The 20401-nt window shown below is 56.3% G+C and overlaps 1 protein-coding gene across 1 annotated transcript in view; it reads right to left on the bottom strand.

The window, feature by feature from the left end:
• KNDC1 (kinase non-catalytic C-lobe domain containing 1) overlaps positions 1-19859 on the bottom strand; it is a 54789-nt gene extending 34930 nt beyond the window's left edge. The window contains exons 1-6 of the mRNA XM_036265477.1: positions 19761-19859; positions 13242-13440; positions 12625-12683; positions 2743-2889; positions 2121-2238; positions 386-1047 (exon numbers count right to left, since the gene is read on the bottom strand). Of these exons, the coding sequence (XP_036121370.1) occupies positions 386-1047; positions 2121-2238; positions 2743-2889; positions 12625-12683; positions 13242-13440; positions 19761-19859 (1284 nt within the window). The remainder of the gene's footprint in view (positions 1-385; positions 1048-2120; positions 2239-2742; positions 2890-12624; positions 12684-13241; positions 13441-19760) is intronic.
• Between the last annotated feature and the right edge of the window lie 542 nt (positions 19860-20401).

Genomic DNA, 20401 nt, shown 5'->3' with positions numbered 1-20401 from the left:
CCTGGTCCTTGGGTCCACAGGGCCTGGTGGGAGATGAGGGTTTTGGTGCCACACTGTCGGCTGCTGTGCTGGGCCTGGTGCTGTCCCTGGACACACTGGGCTTGCGCCACCGGCCTCCCAGGCAGCTTTGTCCCAGGAGCTCGTGGGGACACAGAGCTTCAGGGAACACTTGCTGGGAGCCAAGCAGGACAGTGTGTTTGGCCAGGCTCTGCCCAGTGTCCCAGCCACTAGGGACCATTCAGAGTGCCCGGGGGGATGCTAAGCACACCCAGAACTCCGAAAACCCAGTTCTAAGAGTCCCCTGTCCCTCCCTGCTGAGGAGGAGGCAGTGCCGGCCTGGGAGACCCCTGCCAGCCACGGGCCACACAGAACACCCCTCACCCACCTGCTCCAAGGCTGCACTCCCCGGTTCTCCGGCTCGGTCTGGAATGTGCTCATCGAGCCCGAATGTCTCCCCGTCTCCACCTGCATCTCCAGGGTCCTCAGAACAGGGTGGGCGGTGCTCCTCCACAGCGCCCTGGCCAGGCGCCCCAGCCGCCCCATCCCCGCTGTGGCCCACACCTCCAGCCCCTTCCCTCTGGAGCTCAGGCTCCCACTCCGGCCACAGTCTAGACTTGGGTTGGGCCTTGAAGCTGGAAAGGCCGTTCTTCCTAGGGAGAAAGGCCTTCCTGGGGTCCGGAGAGAAGAAGTCAGATGTGGGCACCTGTTTCTTCGCACTGGGCAGCGGCAGGCAGAGGGCGCTGGCCTCGGGGCCCTCGGGCAGGAGCCTGGGAACCGTCTGCACCTTCCTCAGGCGGCCCCTCTCCGTGGGGCGCTGGGCGTCCAGGATGAGGCTGGCCAGCCCCTCCCCGCTGTGGCTTTCTCCGTTTTTCACAGGGGGTGACAGCAGAGGCTTGGAGGGTAGGGTCCTGGGGTCACAGGCGGGGGTCGGGGGCCGGCCCTGAGGGCCGGGTGGGGCCTCTGGGTCAGCACCATGGTCCCCAGGCTGCCTCTTGGGCCCCATATTTCTTGGAGCAAGTCTGCCCCTCCAGGCGCTCTCGCTGACATCTGTGCAAAAGCAGGACAGTTCACTGCCTCTGGCCAGGGACCCAGCCCAGGATGGCCTCCCCCGAAACTCTCCTGCCTGTGGCCCCCTCTGAACCAGCTCCTCCAGGACCCTGGCCCCCACGTGCCACAGAGCCGGAGCGCAGGGCCCCAGCATGGGGTTCCCTAGATGTCTCTTCCTTCAGCACTGGCCCAGAAACATCTTCACTGCCTCGTTAATTACACAATCCCAGCTAATTAACAGGCTGCCCGGTCCCCTGGGCCAGGCCAGCTTCCCACAGGGCCTCCTAAGCCCTGTCTAATTATCTCATCCAAAAAGCACATCATGTTCTATTACGAGAACACAAGTGAGATTTTCCACAGGAAGAAAAAACTGTGGCTGTGGCCCTACCACCCTGGTGGCAGCCTCCACGTGGTCCCCTGTGAACTGCCAGACACACAGGGCCCCTCCCTCGGTGATTCTCCCCTCCGCCCCAACAGAGCCACCTTGGTGTCACAGGCTGCCGCCCCCCGGGGGACTCCTCGCACGCCTCCCCCCAGGCACAGGGCAGAGCAGATGCTGGCATTTGTTCAAAACGTGATCTGAGACTAGAGTCCCACGTGACCATGGAAATCCAGACGCTACGGCTACAGCTTGTACGGCGGGAAGAGATGTGCCCTCCGACACAGTGTGGTGTGGAGACCGCAAAGGGTCTCACCCTGTCCCTGTGCTGACATGCTCACAGGACTGAGACGGGCATCCGGCTCCAAGCTCAGCTGTTTCTTATGACCTTGGTTCTCACCTCTAACAGCACGGTGTCTGCACAGAGTGAGTCGGACACATGTTTGCATGTGTCAGTGTGCATGTTTGTGTACATGGTGTGTGTCAGTGGGAGTGCAGAGCTTGTGCATGAGTGCAGTGCTAATGGGTGTGTACAAGTTTGCACACATGTATGTTTATGTAAGTGACTATGAATGTGTGTGTGAGTGTGGGTGTTTATGTGGTACACAGGTGTGATGTCTGTGTACTCAGTTTTAATGTTTATGCATATTCGCGCGTGTGTGCGCAGGCGCCTGCACACGCGCGGTTTGCTCACCTTGGAACGTTCCGAAGGACTCGATGGAGAGCACCTTCCTCCCGACGGCTGAGAGGCTGCGGCACAGGCGGCAGGAAGATGTGAACTGCAGCTTCTCCTCACACAGCGCGATGATGCTCTGCACACGCGTGCGAGAGTCCGCTGTGAGCCCTCTGCCTGCCCTCAATGCCCTTTTACTGGCGTATGTATATTTTAGAAGCAAATGTATGTTTGCTTGTTTTTAAAAAAGTTGATTTTAGAGAGGGAAGGAAACACTGATGTGAGAAACATCGATTGGTTGTCTCCCGTACATGCCCTGACGGAGGATCGAACTCATCACCTGGGTATGTGTCCTGACCAGGAATAGAACCCACCACTTTTAGGTGTATGGGACAACACTCCAACCAGCTGAGCTATACCGGCCAAGTCAGAAAACCAAGTCCTAATTTAAACAAAATGCAATGCCACCGAATCCCAGGGAGGAGCCCATGGGATGGGCAGGGCAGGGGGGCAGGAAGGCCCCATGCGTGTGCAGCATGCGTGCGTTTGCGAGTGTGTGTGCATGTGGCTCCCAGGCACCGGGCTGCATGGAGAGCGTTGGGGCTTGCCTCTGGGTGAAATGAGGGGACAGCTTACGGGTTACCTCGAGGTCGGGCCGGTCCCCGGGGTCCTCCGCCTGCATCTGGTCCAGTAGCGCCTCCAGGTCTCGGCTCAGCCTGGGCTCCAGCTCCGGCTCTGCCACGTACTCCAGTGCGGCCTTCAGCGTGGCCCCCAGGGAGTAGATGTGAGCCTGTGGCACACAGAGCCGTCAGTGCCACGGGGCTCGTGTGTCCCCGTCTCCGCATGGCCAGTTTCCCCGGGCCAGGAACCTGCTTTGGGGACCAGACCACCGCTGGTCCCCACTGTGGGGACTGTCCCGGCACCGAGTCACGTGCCCCGGGCTCTCGGGTCGGGGTCTGCACTGGCCTCACTGTGCCAGCTGGCGACCCCCGGACTCTTCTCCGGCACAGACACATGGACGTCCTCCCCTGATGGCTGTTGTGTCTCCAAAGGGCACAGGCTTTTCTTTTCTGTTTTTGGTCTCTTCTTAAGGAAACAGATATGAGCCAGAGGAAAGGTGAGTTCTCTGAGTTTGAAAGTTAGGGTTTTCCTAACTGCGTACATGAGAGCGTGTGTCCCAGTCTGAGCATGCTGGGACAGGCACATGGGGGCTCGGCAGCATCCCACACAAGGCACGTGGGGCCTTGCCATGCCCTTTACCAACACGAAGCTGAGCCCAGAGAGGTTCGGAAACCCGCCTGGGGCCACACAGTCCAGCTAGGAGGGGACGGGGCGGGCCCAGGGCTGTGTGGGGCTCTGGAGAGGCAGCCCCCCCGACCCCCCCGCACACAGTGGAGGCGGGGCCCTGACCAAAGGCCAGGCTCCCTGCCGCCCGGCCCAGTGCTCCCTTCCCCAGTCCAGTCCCTTACTCCGAACCCTTGGTCACCCCTGCTCTGGGGCCAGACCCAGCATGACTGCGGGGTGAGTCCTGGTGGCCAGGCTCTTCCCCTAGGCCACCGGTTCTCAACCTGTGGGTCGCGACCCCTTCGGGGGTCGAACGACCTTTTCAGAAGGGTCGCCTAAGACCATCGGAAAACACATATTTCCGATGGCGACTCAAAACAGTAGCAAAATTACAGTTATGAAGGAGCAACAAAAATAATTTTATGGTTGGGGGTCCCCACAACATGAGGAGCTGTATTGAAGGGTCGCGGCATCAGGAAGGTTGAGAACCCCTGCCCTAGGCGGTCTCGTCACAGGACTGTCAAAGCCCATCTTTCCATCTGCCGTCAGGTCTAGAATGATCAGCTCTCTGGGAATGAAGGACTGTCTGGGTTTTGCTGGTCAGCTGGCTGAAACCCCTCTCTCTGGACCCGTCTCTCCGTCTCAGCAGTGGGGCACGTGGGTCCATGTCCTCCACGCGGGCCCTCACCACTCAGGGTGTCCCTGTGTCTGCTGTTGTGATGGATGCTCCCGTGAGTCCCCAGTGGTGGTCTGTGTGCACCCTGTCATGCTGCTGAGGGCTCCATCCCAGCAGCGGGTCGTGGGGTCTGGGTTCTGTCCACGACAATTGTGACAGCTGCTGCTGAAGTTCCTCCGACGTGACCAGCGGGTGTGAACCTGTCTGGCTGTGTGTGCGTCCACTCGCAGGCTCTGAGGGGAAGCTCATGCCTTGGGCTGTTGGCCTTCGTATAATTATGAGAGAGACTGGACGTCTGTTCATCTCTGCTCACCGTTTTAATGTTCTTTTTTTTTTTTTTTTTTTTATCCTCACCCGAGGACATTTTTCCATTTTTTTGCACAGATAGAGTGGGAGGGAGAGAGAGGAAGAGAGAGAGAGAGAGAGGGAAACATCGATGTGAAAGGGACACATCGAGTGGCTGCCACCCGCACGACCAACCAGGGCCGGGGACAAACTGCAACCGAGGTATAGGCCCTTAGCGGGAACCGAACCCGGGCCTCTCCGGACCGCAGGTGGATGCTCTAACCGCTGAGCCAAACCGGCCAGGGCCATTTTTCCATTTTTTACTCAGATAGAGCGGGAAGGAGAGAGAGGAAGAGAGAGAAACACCGATGTGAAAGGGACACATCGAGTGGCCGCCACCCACACGACCCAACCAGGGCCGGGGACAAACTGCAGCCAAGGTACATGCCCTTAGCGGGAACCAAACCCGGGTCTCTCAGGACCGCAGGCTGACGCTCTAACCGCTGAGCCAAACCGGCCAGGGCTTAATGTTCTCTCTTTAGGTCCATTCATGGACACCGCCTGTTTGGGGTGCTCTTGGCACACGGAGGGGGGGTGGCCCCTGGTCTGTGCATCACACGTGTTCTCTCTGTCACCTGCTTTTTCTTGTTTTTGTTTTTTTAATCCTCACCCAAGGATATTTTTCCATATTTTGTTCAGATAGAGTGGGAGGGAGAGAGAGAGAGGGAAACATCGATGTGAAAGGGACACATCGAGTGGTTGCCATCCTCACAACCCAACCAGGGCCGGGGACAAACTGCAACCGAGGTACGTGCCCTTAGCGGGAACCGAACCTGGTCTCCCTGGACCGCAGGCCGACGCTCTAACTGCTGAGCCAAACCGGCCAGGGCCATCACCTGCCTTTGAACTTTGCTCATGTTTCTTTTGACATTCAGAAATTTTAATGCTTAATTTGGGAAATCGGATAATTTTTTTCTTTAGCAGGTGTTTAGAAGGACCTTTCCCACCCGAGACGACAAAAACAGCTTCCTTCTGCTTCTAATATTTGTATAAGTTTTAAACATCTAGCTCTACTCCGCTTGGAATCTGTCTGCGCGCTGGGCACCGGCATCTGCGAGGGGGCGGGCTCTAGCACTGTCAACAGAGACCCCCGCCCCGTGCCCCAAACCCCTATTCTGCTCTTGGTCCCCAGGGCCCTGGCACCGGCCGGCCTCTCCTCCTGCTACACTGGTCTGCGTCTCTACCTCTGTCCAGACTGTGCTATTTTAATTATAGTAGCTTCAGAGTTTATTTTCATATCAGAAGAACAAGTCAACCGTCATCTGTTTATTTTTCCCCAAAAAGTTTCTTTATTTTCACAAAAAAATGGTTGGAATTTTATTCGAACTGTACTAATGTTGCAGAATTTAGGAAGGACCAACGTCTTACAAAATAGAAACTTAGGACATCAGGGAGATGGTCAAATAGGACACCCCCAGATACTACCGCCTTTGACAATGATGTGGCATCCAGCCTCGGACAAAAGTAGCCTGGTGGGTGCCGTGGGGTCCAGCACCACACACAGGGGGCCTGGCAGTAGTCTGCCCACCTGTGTGTCAGGTAGGAGGCAGGCAGACCTCGGTCCTAGCTGTGGACCCTTCATCTAGACTCACTAGGAAAAAAGAGGACAAATAGCTAAAATCAGAAATAAAAGAGGAGATGTTCCAACTGATACTGCAGAGATACCAAGGATCACAGGAGATCTGCCAACGATTACGGGGAGGCAAACTGGACAGCCCAGAGGAACAAAGAAATTCCCAGAAACATCCCACCTGGGGAGACTGACTGCTGGGGACACAGATACTCTCACAGACCATCGCTGGTAAGGAGATTGGATCAGTAACCAAAAACCTCCCAACAAAGGAAAGCCCAGGACCAGATGGCTTCCCTGGTGAATTCTGCCAATTATTTAAAGAAGAATGAATATCAATCCTGCTTAAATTGTTCCAAAAAGTGGAAGAAAAGGGAACACTTCCAAACTAATTTTTAGGAGGCCTTGCTACCAAAGCCAGAGAAGGACACTACAAGGAAAAAAACCAAAAACTATAGACCGATATCCCTGATGGTTATAAATGTATAAATTCCCAACAAAAGATTAGTAAACCGAATTCCAGAGTACATTAAAAAGATCATACAACATAGTCAGGTGGGGTTTATTCCAGGGGTACGAGGCTGGTTCAACACCTGCAAATCAATCAGCATGGATACATCACAAACGAAATGAAAGATAAAAAGTCACGTGCTCACCTCAATAGACACAGAAAAGCATCTGACAGTATTCAACTTTCTTTCATGACAACAACTCTCAACAAACTGGGTTTAGCTGCAGTGTCCCTCAACATCATACAGACCACAGATGGCAAACCTAGCTGACATCACACTCAGGGTGCAAGGGTGACGGCAAGGTGTCCACGCTCACCCTCCCAGTCAACATGTACTGGGAGTCCTAGCCAGAGAAATCAGGAAAGAAAAGAATACATCCAGACCAAAGGGGAGAAGTAAAATGGTCTCTCCTTGCAGACAATATGTCCTTATACGTGGACAATCCTGTTAGAACCAAGCAATGAATTCAGTAAAACTTCAGGTACAAAATCACACAATAAAATATCTGAAGAAGAAGTAAAGAAAACAATCCCATTCACAACAGCATCAAAAACAATAAAATACCCAGGAATAAATTTAACCCAGGAGGTGAAAGGTCTGTACATAGAAAAGTATAAGACTTCAATGAAAGAAACAAAAGACACAAATAAATGGTATGATATCCCATGTTCATGGATCAGAATAATTTGTTAAACTGTCCATTTTACCCAAAGCCATCTATAGATTAAATGCAATCCCCATCAAAATTCCTATGGCATTTTTCACAGAAATAGAAAAAACAATTCTAAAATTCATATGGAACCACAAAAAACCCTAAATAGTCACAGCAAACTTCAGGTAGAAGAACAAAGCTGGAGGCATCACATTCCTGATTTCCAACTACACTACAAGGCTGTAGTAATCAAAACAGTGTGGCAGTGGCATAAAAACAGGCACTGGGATCAATGGAACAGAACTGAGAGCCCAGTAATAGAACCATACATATAAGGTCAACCAATATTTGGCAAGGAAGCCAATAACACTCAGTGGGGAAAGGACAGTCTAGTTAATAAGTGGCGCTGGAAAAACTAGATAATCACATGCAAGAGAATGAAACTAGACCCTATCTTGTACCACTCACAAAAATGAACTAAAATAGATTAAAGACTTAAACAAAGACCCAGACTGTAAAACTTCGAGAAGAAGACACAGGGAAAAACTCCTTATCATGGATCTTGACAATGGTTTTGTTTTGTTTTGTTTTTTATAAGACACGAAAAGCTTAGGCAACAAAAGAAAACAAACAAACAAGTGGGATGACATCCAACCAAAAAGCTTCTGCATAGCAAGAGAAACAGCAAAATGAAAGGGCAGCTACAGAATGGAAGAAAATATTTACAAACCATCCATCTCATAGGGAGTTAATATCCAAAAACTATAAAGAACTCATACAACTCAATAGCAATACAACAATTTGATTAAAAAATGGGCAGAGGAACGGAACGGACACCTTTCCAAAGAAACAGACAATGACACCAGGGACTTGAAAAGATGCTCAGCATCACCAATCATCAGGGAAATGTAAATCGAAACCACCGTGAGATGTCACCTCACACCTGTCAGAATGGCTGTTATCAAAAGGAGAAGAAATAACAAGTGATGTGGAGAAGAGGGAACCCTTGTGCACTGTTGGTGGGAATGTAAACTGGTGCAGCCAGCATGGAAAACAGTATGGAGGTTCCTCAAAAAATTAAAAACAGAACTACCGTATGACCCAGCAATCTCACTTCTGGGTGTTTACCCAGAAGAAATGAAGTCATGATCTCAGATAGATATACGGGCCCTGTGTTCACTGCAGCATTAGTCACAATAGCCAAGAAATGGAAACAACGTAAGTGCCTGTCTTTGGATAAATGGACAAAGACCATGTGATATCTATACACAAGAGGATATTACTCAGCCTCAAAAAAGAAGGATGGCGCTGGAGGGCATTATGCTAAGTGACATAAGTCAGACAGAGAAAGGCAGACGCTGTATGATACCTGTAGATGTGGACTTTGAAAACCTCAAATTCACAGCAGCAGTAGAAGGGAGGTCGCCTGGGGCTGGGGTGGGGAAATGGGGCTACATTGGTCAAGGATACAAAGTTGCAATTACAAGATGAATCAGTTCTGGGCATGTGGTATGTAGGACAGTGACCAGGGGGAACAATTTTGTACTCAATACTCCAAAGTTGCTGAGATAGTAGGTCTGGAATGTTCTCAAGACCAAAGAGAAACGGTGAGTATGAGATGAAGGTGTTAACCAACCTGCCAGGGGAAATCACTGCACAGTGACAACGTGGATCAAACCATTCCGTTGTGCACCTTAAACTCATACAATGTTGTGAGTTTGTATCTCAATAGAGCTGGGAAGGCCTGTGGTGTGGGCACAGCGTCTGTGTCCTCGTTTTCTCATGTCACCTTTCCAGCCCTTCCTGCTGTCTTAACTCCTGGGCTTTCCAGGGTGGCTGCCGTAATAAACAGAACATTTTCCATCCCCAACTGGTCATCACTAACACAGACAGAAGCTATTTATTTTCGGGCTGTATCCCGTTTCAGCCTTCATTCTGTCATTTCCCACGGAAGCCGCTTAGATGTCAGGCTCACAAACTTGTCACCGCAGACAATGCAATCCTGTCCCCACCTCATATACTGCTCAGTGGTTCCTCTGCCACGTGAGTCCCCTGTGGACACGGGTGAGCTGGGCTGACGGCCACTGAATCCATCCGCTCTCCCCGTGCCTGAGGCTGGGCCCCTGGCTTCTGTCCTCCTCTCACAGGTGACACGGGAACCCTCAGCCTTCTTCCCTTGTTGAGGGCGGCCTGCTCAGTCCTGTCATAGGCTGACCACGCCCATCACACCCAGGGTCCCCTGCCTGGGTCCCCACACGGCCAGCATCCAAGGCTTCTTGAAGGAGCCACATTTAAGTCAAGTTGCTGCATAGACTTAGGGCAGACACCTTGTTTTGGGGGCCCTGCTGGATGCTAATGCTTGGGGTGGAAGAGCTCCCCAGGGCCTGAAAGGCCCAGGCCCCAGCCAGGACTCTGAGCTGTGAGTCCCTCAGTGAGGCGCCAATAAACCATGATCCCAAATAAAACCTGGCTCTGTTCCACAGCCAGAATGGCCAGGGTATCTGTCCATGCCCTCCATCCCGTCAGTTCCTTCCAGGTCCACTGGTACCCATCTATCCATCCACCCATTCATCTCCCCACCCATCCATCTACCTGTCCATCATTATCCATCCATCCACTCATCATTCATCTGCTCATCCATCCATCCACCCATCCACCCACCCACATTCTCCCTCCCTCCCTCCCTCTCTTTCTACTTTTCTGCTTTGTATGTATCTATATATCTACAACTATATCTGTGTCTCTGTCCATCTGTCTCTTTCAGTTTGAAAATAATTCAGCATAATATACTTCTCACTGTGTGTTGCATGACACTGTCCACTACCCACTGGCTAATATCAGCATGTTTACACATTGTACCCCATCTGTCTCGGAAACCTACCCCAGTCTCGATCCTGTGAACCCCACTCATAATTCATGTCTCAAGTTCAACTTCACTTCTCGAAGTGGCTCCAGGACCTTTCGGTCCAGATGAGGACCCTGTGATTTCCTCACAATGCCCCCTCTCAGGCCCAGACCACTGCCAACATCAAGGTGGTTTCCGTGTAGACCATGAGTCCCATGACGCAGGATGCCATCTGCTCTGGTCACTGTGAGCCCTGGGACTGAATGCATGCATGTCTGTGGATAGGTGACAAGCCAACAGTGATGGTGGGTGACGGGTGCCGAGGTTGTCCTGGCCGGGCCCCACAAGAACCACACATGCTCAGGATGACAAGGTCCAGACAGCCCTGTGGGGGTGCTGGGCTGGGCAGGGCAGGCCCTGATCGCTGGCCATGGGGCATATTTTCAGCTCTAGGAAACCAGGTGCCACTGGGGTTTCCTGCAAGGAGTGAGGTGCACAGGGGCTGGTCTCAGGAGGACTGGCTGCCGTATGTCTGGGGATCTGGGAAGCCTAAGGCATCATCTCAGCAGCAGGAGGGGAGGTGAGGAGGCCTGGGCCCAGGAGGGGCGACGAGATGGTGCCTGGAGCACATGGAGAATTTGAGGACACGGAGGGCTTGGGAACGCTGCTCCCTGTCCTCGTTCTCTCTGTGGGAGCACATGGACACAAGGCCAGGTTGGCCGGGAGGTAGGGGCTGATGTTTGCAGAGTAAGAAAGGACACAGGGTAGTGGGGAGGTGGCAGGAAGGGGACAGCTCAGCCTGGATCAGCCACTGCGGCCCAAACTCCAGCACCCTGACAGGCAGAGACCAAAGGCCCGGGCTGGTCAATGGCAGCAGCAGCTGATCCTGCTGGGGACTCAAAGGCAGGAGTGGCACCGAGAACATGCGTTTGCCACTTGGTCCCTGTGAGCTGTGGTCATGTTGCCCCAGGTTACCCACGGGAACATGAGACAGGAGGTGCTATTCCTGGGGTCTCCACCGGTCCCTGCAGTCCCTGAGGCACAGCGTGCTTCTCCACCCTTGAACCCGCAAGCGTGCGATGGGGTGTTGCACACTGCCGGTGGCACCTGGTGAACACCCACCTGCCCCCCAGGCCCAGGATCCACCGTGAGCCTGCAGAGCAGCCTGCCCCAGCAGGGCCCAGGGGCCTCGGGCTCCCACGAGCAGCGGGTTAGCTGTGCTGTTTCACTCAGGGCCACGCGAATGAGTCTCCGCAAAAACATAAACGAATTTCCAGCCCAGCTGGTGGGGCTCAGTTGGATGAGTGTCAGCCCGTGGACCAGGAGGTCACTGGTTTGACTCCTGGTCTGGTTTCAGGGCCCCTCCCCAGGAAGGAGCATGCAGGAGGCAGCTGAGATCAATGTTTCTCCTTCATCAATCAGTGTTTCTCTCTCTCTCTCCTCTCCCTTCCTCTCTCTGAAAATTAATAAAAACATAAAAAGAGAGAAAGTTCCAGAACATTCCATGTAGCATGATAACGTTTTATAAAGTTAAAAACAGCACAAGTGAAATAACATTGATTTCGGAAATCCATACTTGTGGGATGAGGACAGAAGGAACTCAGAGGGGTGGTGTTGGTGCTGGCCACCGTGGGTGGGGTGGGGATGGGAGGGGCACCCCTCGCAACCGCTCCCTGGGCGCTCCTGTTGGAGCTCGGTTTCCTCACCAAAAATGCAATTGAAAACCAAAGAAGTCGGTGCACGGACCAGGAATGGGAACTGTGCACATCAAAGGTTCTGAGGAGAGCGAGGTCCACAGATCCGTAGACCCGACAGAGGGGTCTACCCGCGACCATGGGCCCGGCCCTGCAGTCCCTGCAGCTGGGACACAGCCTCTCAGGGCAAGGGGCCGAGACCGGCTTGTTTTAAAGTAAAATTAAGTACAGGAAGGGCCAATCCTAAACTCTTGTTTGGGGTACAAACTCAACCTCATGTCACTGAGCTAATGGGCTTTCGCTGGGAAGATTTCTGAGTTTGCAATTCCTTGTTTCTTTATTAACAATGGATTTGCTTTTCTCCACCATCTTACGAGACTGTGGGCGCCATGAAGAAAGAAGCCACAGATATTGGCTTCTGTGGCCATTCTCCACCGTGGGCCGGAGCCCAGCGTGGCCCCCGTGGACAGACAGGCCCCCCGTCATGCTGCAGGGTTGGTGCAGAGGGAGCCCCGCAGCCGTGCACTCGGGGTCCAGGCTCCACTCAGCTGAGGGGCCCCCGGAGGCGTGGGTGGCCGCGGCCCGCGTGTGACCTGGAGCGAGCTGCTGCGGCCGCCTGACACTTGTGAATTACCACCCAGAGGCTGCAACCCGTCCACTAATCCTCAGAGACACGGCAGTTCCCGCCAGCCACCGCTGGCAATTTTAGGCACTTTTAACGTGGTAAATATGGAACATTCACACTCTAGAAAACACACTTACAACTGTAATGACAACCATGCATCCACACAAAGCTCCGTGGAGCCCAGCTGCCCACGGGAGCGGCAGGAAGGGTGTGCGCAAGGCAGCCGTGCGGGGTGGCCCCTGGCGCTCGCCCCGCGGACGCCCTTCGCCTGCTCCCCACAGGCCGGCTGCCCGCCCGGAGGGGTTCGCCGGCTGCCACTTACCTCGAAGGTGTTCCCCGTTATATCAAACTCCGGGGGGACAAAGGCACCCTCAGGGTCATCTGGGCGAGGAAAGAGAAGATGCTGTGATCACAGGCCTGGAAGGAGGCGGCGTCGGCGAGGAGCAGACCCAGCCTCGAGCTCTCCAGGGGCCGGTTCTGCCTCCTGCCCGTCCCCTATCCTGGTGCCTGAGGGAAAGGAAACCACTTCCTTCCCTGCAAGCGTGGGACTGTGGTTCTGACAGTTCCAACGAGGAAGAAAAGGGTGCTGTCTTCCCAGAGGAGAGGGCTGAAGGCACCAGGCCCCTACGCTCGGGCCCTCCCTGGGGTCGGGGAGGCCTTGTATCCATTTGCTGCAGGGCCAGTGGGACCTGCAGGACCAGCTGAGGCGCCAGGCCTGTCGTCGCTGCTGTCAGGGCTGGGGGTCCTCCCCGCTCCTTTGAGGGGGCGGTGTGAGGGGGCTACAGAGACCAGCACCCACCACCAGGGCCTGAGCCCAGGGGGCTGGAGATCCCATCAGGTGACCATGGACGCCGGGCTGTGTGACGGTCCCTGGCCAGGGAGGGCCCCTGCGTGAGCTCTGCACCTCCTGGGCAGCTGCCCGCCGGCCCCGGGCCTCACCACTCAGCTGCTCCATGAAGCACACGTTCCCGCTGGTGTTGAAGGCCAGGGTGTCGGGCGTGATGCAGAGGGTCTGGAAGATGGCCGAGTGGGCGACGCTCCTCATGGACAGGCTGCACTCCCGGCACACGGCCCAGGCCTCCTGCTCGCTGAGGCCACTGTCGCGCAGCGACAGGATGTCGGCCAGGGACACGTTCTCCTGCCAACACAGGCGCCACTGACACCGCTGTGGGCACAGGCCTCCTTCCCGGGGAGGCCCAGCCCCCCGTGTCCAGACTAATCTGGGGAGGCAAACGACGTGTGTGGCAATTTCATTTTAAGTCACGAACGAGGTTTTAGGCAAGGCTTTCTTTTTTTTTAATCCTCCCTCAAAGACATTTTCTATTTACCTTTAACTGGAGGGAGAGGGCGGGAGAGAGAGAAACATCAACATGACAGGGACACATGGACTGGATGCCTCCCGCATGGCCCCGACCAGGGCCCGGACGCACCGCAGCGAGAAACTGCCCTTGACCGGAATCAAGCCCGCGATTCTTTGGTCTGTGGCCCGAGGCTCGAACTGCTGAGCCAAACCGGCCAGGGGCTAGGCAAGGCTTTTCTTTAATAACAGCCAACAGAAGTCATCCCGGCGTTTCCTGGATGTCAGAAGCCACAGAGCATTTAGTGAGATGATTAGGTGCTGCCGGGGGCAGGTGTTCACACGGGTGGCTTGGACCTGAGCCTTTGTCCCTGCAGCCCCATGAGCTGGGTCACCGACTTGCCGAGAAACCGCCGACCCCCCGCTCGCCACACACAGCTCACGGGCGCGGAGGCGCTGGCTATTCTAGGGCATGAGCAGCGGAGCGAGACGTCGGAACGGGATGGGTGGTGCCTAGGAAGACCCCGCCGTGCACGGGAGGCTGATGTGCGTGGTCCCACAGCACAGTCACAGGACACGAACAGCACACACATGGCCTGCTGGCCGCTGAGTGGTTCACACATTCGCTCCGGGCAGTTCACAGAAGGACACAGCCTGACCCTTGGCCTTCCCGTGCAGTTCACCCTCCAGATCTGAGTAGGTTTCCTCCGACCCTGTGAGAGCTCAGCTGTGGTCGTGTCACCAACATTCACGTGCCCACACACACCCTAACACACAACTGACATGCTGTCATGTGCACACAGTGCCCTCTGCGTGCACGTCTCTCACACAGTCTCTCAAGGCCCCTCTCTGCTCTTCTGCTTGACACCCTGGTCATCTGGGTGCTCCTGTGTCTGTGCGCCACCTGGTCTCCGGAAGGGAGGGCAGATGAGGGTGCTTGGCTGGAGGGATCGTGCTGCTGGGCCAGAAGGGTCTGGGCATTCGGCCTCTGAGGGGGATAGAGAGGGGTGTGCTGAGGCATGGAGAGGGGCATGGGCTGGGGGAGGGTGCCGAAGAGAGGCTGAGCCCTGTGAAGACTCAGAGCCCCCTCTGCCCCCGCTGCAGACCTCACAGGACCGTTCTTCGAGCACAGACAAGTTGTCAGGTCCAAAAAGCATCTCCCACCCTACCTTGAATTTCTCCTGCCCTGCAAGGACCCCATATCAGGGACAGAAGGGAAAGGGCTAACCCGCGAGGGGAAGAGAGGAAACCAGGCAGTGACTCCTGTGATCTTGGCTGAGCCTCTGGGTTTGGCAGCGGGGCAGTGGGAGTGGGGACCAGGGCCGGGCTTGGCACCTGCCACCATCTGCTTCCTCCTCTGGGCGCAGTGCGGGGCCCAGTGATGCCAGTCTCCAGGTCCTTCCAGCTCTTTCTATGGGGTGGGGGTGGATGGATGAGAGAAGCTCGTTCAAGAAGTGGCCACAGGGACCCGCAGCTCCAAGAGCTGACAGCCCCCAGCCAGGTTCCAGAAACATATCCCTGTGAGATGGTCACTGGGTGTTTTAAAAGGAGAAACCAGGACAAAGAGCAGAGCACATGATCAGATTGGGGTAGTGGAGGAGGGGGGCACCCAGAAACCCCAGCTTCTACCTCTGTCTGCCGTGTCCCCAAGGTTCACTGCTAACAGGTCTGATTTGGCGGAACCTGGGGCCTGTCTGCACCGCCCGGGTCTCCCCAGGACTCAGGAGAGCCCGATGCTCCCAATGATGCCTGCGGGCCTGGTTAAAGAGCCTTGGCACTGTGCACACGCAGGCACGTGTGCAAACACAGAGGTGCATGCACACCTGCACCATGCACACCCCACATACACATGCACACACACACAGCGCACAACATATGTGTATCACCCGCACACACATAAACACATAGTGCTCGTGCACATGATACCACATATTTGCACACAACACAAACACACCACACACATGAAAACACATCTACAAAACACACATGCAAACATACATATGCACACACAGATCTGCGTGCGTGCACACCTGCACACACACTATATACAGTACACACATGCAAACACTCACAATACACAAAAACACCCACAAAACACACATCTGCACACCCACACATACATACAATACACATATACACTTTCTCACTTAAACACATAGAGCGCACATGATACCACACATGTGCACACACTCACATGTGAATGCACACACGAGGCACAGATAATACACACCCAAGGCCACATGGGTTTGTGCTTTAGGAGAGTGAAGCTAGCCCACGGCATGAGTCTGTGCCAGTGCCCACAGGGCCCTGTGCACACCCACTGGTCTGCCCACGTGGTCAGCAGCCCACCTGCTCACACAGCTGGTGACTGGGTGTGATGCCAAGAGAGGGAGCCCAGGCCAGTTGTGCCCACAGGGGCCTCTCTTGGCCCATCGCTCGACTTCCTGCTCAGGTCCAGGCCCTACGCTCCCCCTATCCTGTGGCCCTTGCACCTATTCGTGGTGGGAGCAGCTAATCGGGGGCTTCTCTTTGTGCTTTTATGAGGTGACGTCCATGGGTCCCAAGTCATTGCTGCCACGCGGCTGAGCCCCCCTGAAACCCTGCTGTTGCAACCGGAAGGCAGGGTTCAGTCGAAGCCAGGACAGAGCTTAGGGATGTTGTTGGCTCCCCTGAGAGGAGGTCTCGTGCATGCTGAGGGGTCCCCATCCCTGGGCCCCACTGGACCTCGAGCCCCACCCCTCGCCACCCCTCGGCAAGGAGTGCTTGAGTGGACCATGGGGTAGGTGTGAGGGTGGGACCCCCAAGTCCTGTTCCCTGCAGGGCAGGAGAGTGGTCTCTACCCTGCAAATGTGCAGACACAGTCAACCCACCCTGGATGGAGAGGAGCGCAGGAGGGCAGCCAGAGGTGACTCCCCAGGGCAGGCTGTTCCCCAGGGCAGTCCCTTGTTGGCTAGTCCCTGGGACCCTGGGCAGAGCCGGTTCCCACCCAAGGCCACTGTCTGGTTGCAGCAAAGTGCCCATTCAGGAGTTTCTGTACTTCACTGAGGCCCCAACCCAGACACAGACTCAAAGCCAGGGTTCCCTGGGGACCCAGGGGTCATTTTGCACATTTCAAATGCACCCTCTTATAACTAATTAATTTTTTTTAACCTTGGAATGGGGCCTGCCAACACAAAACCCAGTCACTGCTGAGGTTTGCCAACAACCCCCCGGCCTGATGAGAGGTCCCTCCAGCTGCCAGAACCCCAGGCCTGGGGAGCTCTGCATGGTGCCCTGCTGGGGGTCTGCCTACTTGCCCTAAAGAGCCCCACAGCTGGTAACTCTCGCCCTCCCCCTGGAAGCTCTCCTTGGTTCTCCAGCTGCCTGCTGCTCTGAGCTGTTTCCACACAGACGTCACATGAACCCTCTAGGGAGTGTCCCTCCTTCCTAGGGCACCCCCAGCCGAGAGCTCCTCTGGGCAGCGACAAGTCCCTATCTGCCTTTGAATCCTAAGTCCAGCCCAGTACTCAGCCCAGAGGCTAGGAGGTTCTCGCTGAACTGGGGAAAGATGAGAACGCTCCTTACCCTTCAGGGGAGTCTGGGGACCAGGAGATGCCCTGCCCCCTTCCACCCCCAAACTGGTGCGCCATCTTCCTGTCCAAAACTGCCTTCGCTCTCACGGTCCAAGGCTCCTAGTGGACAGTGGCACCACCTGCCTCTTGATGGCCGGCGTCTGCCTCTCCTGCAGCCACTGTCCTGCCTGACCAGCTGCCTGATCCTGAAACCCTGTCCTTTGCTTGTACATGGTGCTGCCTGGAGGTGACCAGGGACTAGCTGGGCTACATTCCCCAGGGCCTGGCTGAATGGTGCCAGCCCCTCTCCGAGTGCCCCTGGGGTTTCCAGCAGAGTCCTCCCGGGCACTGGCACCCCCCGGGCACGTGCCACAGTGAAACTGCTGGGATACAGGCTGTGGCATCCTTCACACGAGTGCCAAGTTGTTTTCCAAAGACTGTTCCCCTTCATTCTCCCAGCAGGGAGGGAGGGCTGCCATCCAGCTTTTTGGGTCTTGCCAATCTGGAGAGGTATTCATTGTGGGTGTATTTTCTATCTCCTATTACAACGAAGTCAAACATCTTTTCATATGTTCATAGCTATTTGGATTTTCTTGCGTAACACTGGGGAGGGACATTCCAGGAGCTCCTGGGGGTGTGTAGGGTCTATTTCTTGACCTCCAATGCACAGTCAGTTTTGAGTGGCCAACTCCTGTGTCTCCTGAGGTTTGTACGTGTCCTGGGCCTGGTGCCTGCTGTCCCTCCCTGGGGCTGCCCGTGTTCTCACTGTCCTGGCTTTCTAGGCTCCTTCAGCACGCCTGCCCAGGGGACAGACAGCCTGGCTCCTCCCTCACCTTGCACAAGACGGCTTTCCAGATGCCACCTGACTACATATCGCTGTAGCAGGCAGAGTCACGTGTCCCTGATGTAGATCTAAAACCTGCAACACTGACCAAGCCAAGTGTAAAGTCTAGACCTGGTGTGTTCTCAGGAACAGGTCATGCCTGCTCCAGGGCTCAGGCCCTGGGGACCGGCCTCCTGTTCTCTGAGAGCACACCCGAAGGTAGCACCTGTCTCTCCAGAGGGGCAAGAAATCGGAAGAGCCCCCTGAACCTTCCTGCTTGATGCTCAACAATGAGGCAATGCTGGCATCCCACTTCACCTGGAGGCCTTGGTCACAGGATGGGGGGACCCCCGACCCCATGCACTGTGTTCAGAGGGGCACCGGGGACACCTCCCAAGAAAAGGTGTCAGGACTCAGTGGGAGGGCAGACTGGCCGGGTGGCGGCTTTGGGTCCAATCCTGGCTCTTGTCCTGTTTACTTGGCCCCAGTCCTGCTTGGTGCACTGGGCACAGGGGAGACTGAGTGTGGGCGGCTTGCGCTGTGTCTGCTGTGGGTTAGGAGGCAAGTCTCACAGATGCTCTGGAATGTGTCCTCTGGGGAGCTGTGAAGGCTGGGGCGAAGGGCACCCTTTCTTCGTCCATCAAAGCCACGGAGATGTCCAAAGGTTTATTTATTCTCTTGCCTTTCTTCTCTGCAGCTTCTCTCACCAAATCCAGGTCACCATGGGGGGAAGGAGGGCAGCACCCTCCCCTGGGCACTGGCTGAGTTGTCCCTCCTGGCCAGCAATGGTTTCCTGAGACAGACTCTGTTGTCCAGGAGGAAGGACTGAACTTCTTCAGCCTGAGCTCCAGGGGGGTGGGCCAAGGGCAGAAGGCCCCAGGGACTGCAGGTGCAATGAACCCCTTTTCCATTCCTGGAGGCACCAGCCAGTCAGACTCACCCAGACAGGTCTCCATCAGCACCGGCAGTGTGGAAGGAAGTCATCTGACTATGGACTGCATGGAGCCAGCCCTCAACAGGGAGCAGGGCAGCCCAGGGATCAGGGCATCTGTCTGCTGGAGGGAGGCTTGGAAGGCCCTCTGCCCAGGCCCCACAGCTTTGGGAGATGAGAGGGTCTTCCTGGGAGTGGGTGCCCCCTCTCACGCAGAGGAGCCTGTCTTGTTTATTCATTTGACCCAGAGCCTGTGGGACACTATGGGGAAGCCAGACACAGGGACAAACCCGAACCAAGTGGGGACTGGCTTGTCTGCCTCAGTCACAGGCAACCTGGCTCTGTGGGCATCTGATTGGGTTCAGTGGCAAGAAACCTCATATGACAGAGACCCCTGTGCACCTTGGGTGGAGGCTCACTCGGGGACCTGAGTGAGGGCCCTGTCCTCTGTGAGCAGGAGGCAGCCCTCAGTCCCGACCCCCCCCCCCCCCCAGCTCCTCAACAGTCCAGTCCGGCCTGATTGGACCCTGCCAGCACCTCCCCTGACCTCCTAGGCGGCTGCAAAGAGGAAAGAGCACTCTACCCCCACACGCCCTGCTAATAGCCCACCTCCCGCAGAACGTCAACTTCAGCGACAGCACCCGTGGCTGTCCCATGTGGCATTCCAGGGGTCCCGACCCCTCCATGAGAAAATGTTTAAGGCCGGTGGGCGGTGGTGAGACCAGCTGGGGACCCTCCTATTGCCAAGACCTGGCCTAGAGGAAGGGCCTGGGGGCGGGACGCACCTTTCCCAGGGGCTCTCCGCGGACCCTCCGCCAAGGAAGGTGGGGGTCCCACTGTGGGGTCGGGGGCTCACCTCGTCCTCGGGCAGAGTGGGGAGCGGCTCGAAGTCGTAGAAGTCTAGGTCTTTGCCGTCCTCGTAGAAATCTGCCGCGGTCGGGTCCATGGCCTGCATCCTGCAAGCGCGCCGGCGGCGCAGCGGCCTCCCCGTTCCGCGCCAGGCAGGCGCCCCCTGCCCGCCTCGCCCCGGCCCTCCTGCGGCCCCTGCGCACAGGTCGCCCCGCTGGCTCCGCGCGCGGGTCTGGCTACGCGCGCCCAGGCGCCATGGCAACGCGCCCCGCGCCGCCCCGTCCCGGCCCGGCCCGCCCCGTGGCCCCTGCCCGCCCCTCCCTCGGTGCCCCGCCCGCGCGTCTGCCGCAGTGTCGCCCGAGCGGGGGAGGACACCTGGGGCAGCGCTGGGGGTCCCGGCACTCGCGAGGCCGCGCCCACTTTGGTGAGCGTGAGGCTGTCTCCGGGACGTTGACCGCTTTTTGGGAGGGTATGCACAGCGGGGGGAGGGTGGCCGGTGGGGGAGGTGCCGGTGCCGTTGGGGGCGGAGCCAAGTGTGCAGCCGGTGGTTTGTTCCCAGAGGCGCCGAAGGCTGCCGCCGGGGTCCGCGCCCCCCGCGCACAAGAGAGGCGAGGGCCGTGGCGCACCCCAAGGACTGCGCTGCGCGAG

Source organism: Molossus molossus, unplaced genomic scaffold (genome assembly GCF_014108415.1).
Source record: "Molossus molossus isolate mMolMol1 unplaced genomic scaffold, mMolMol1.p scaffold_m16_p_17, whole genome shotgun sequence".
NCBI lineage: Eukaryota > Metazoa > Chordata > Mammalia > Chiroptera > Molossidae > Molossus > Molossus molossus.
The sequence above is the reverse complement of the archived record's forward strand: the minus strand, read 5'-3'. Positions and strand labels throughout refer to the sequence as shown.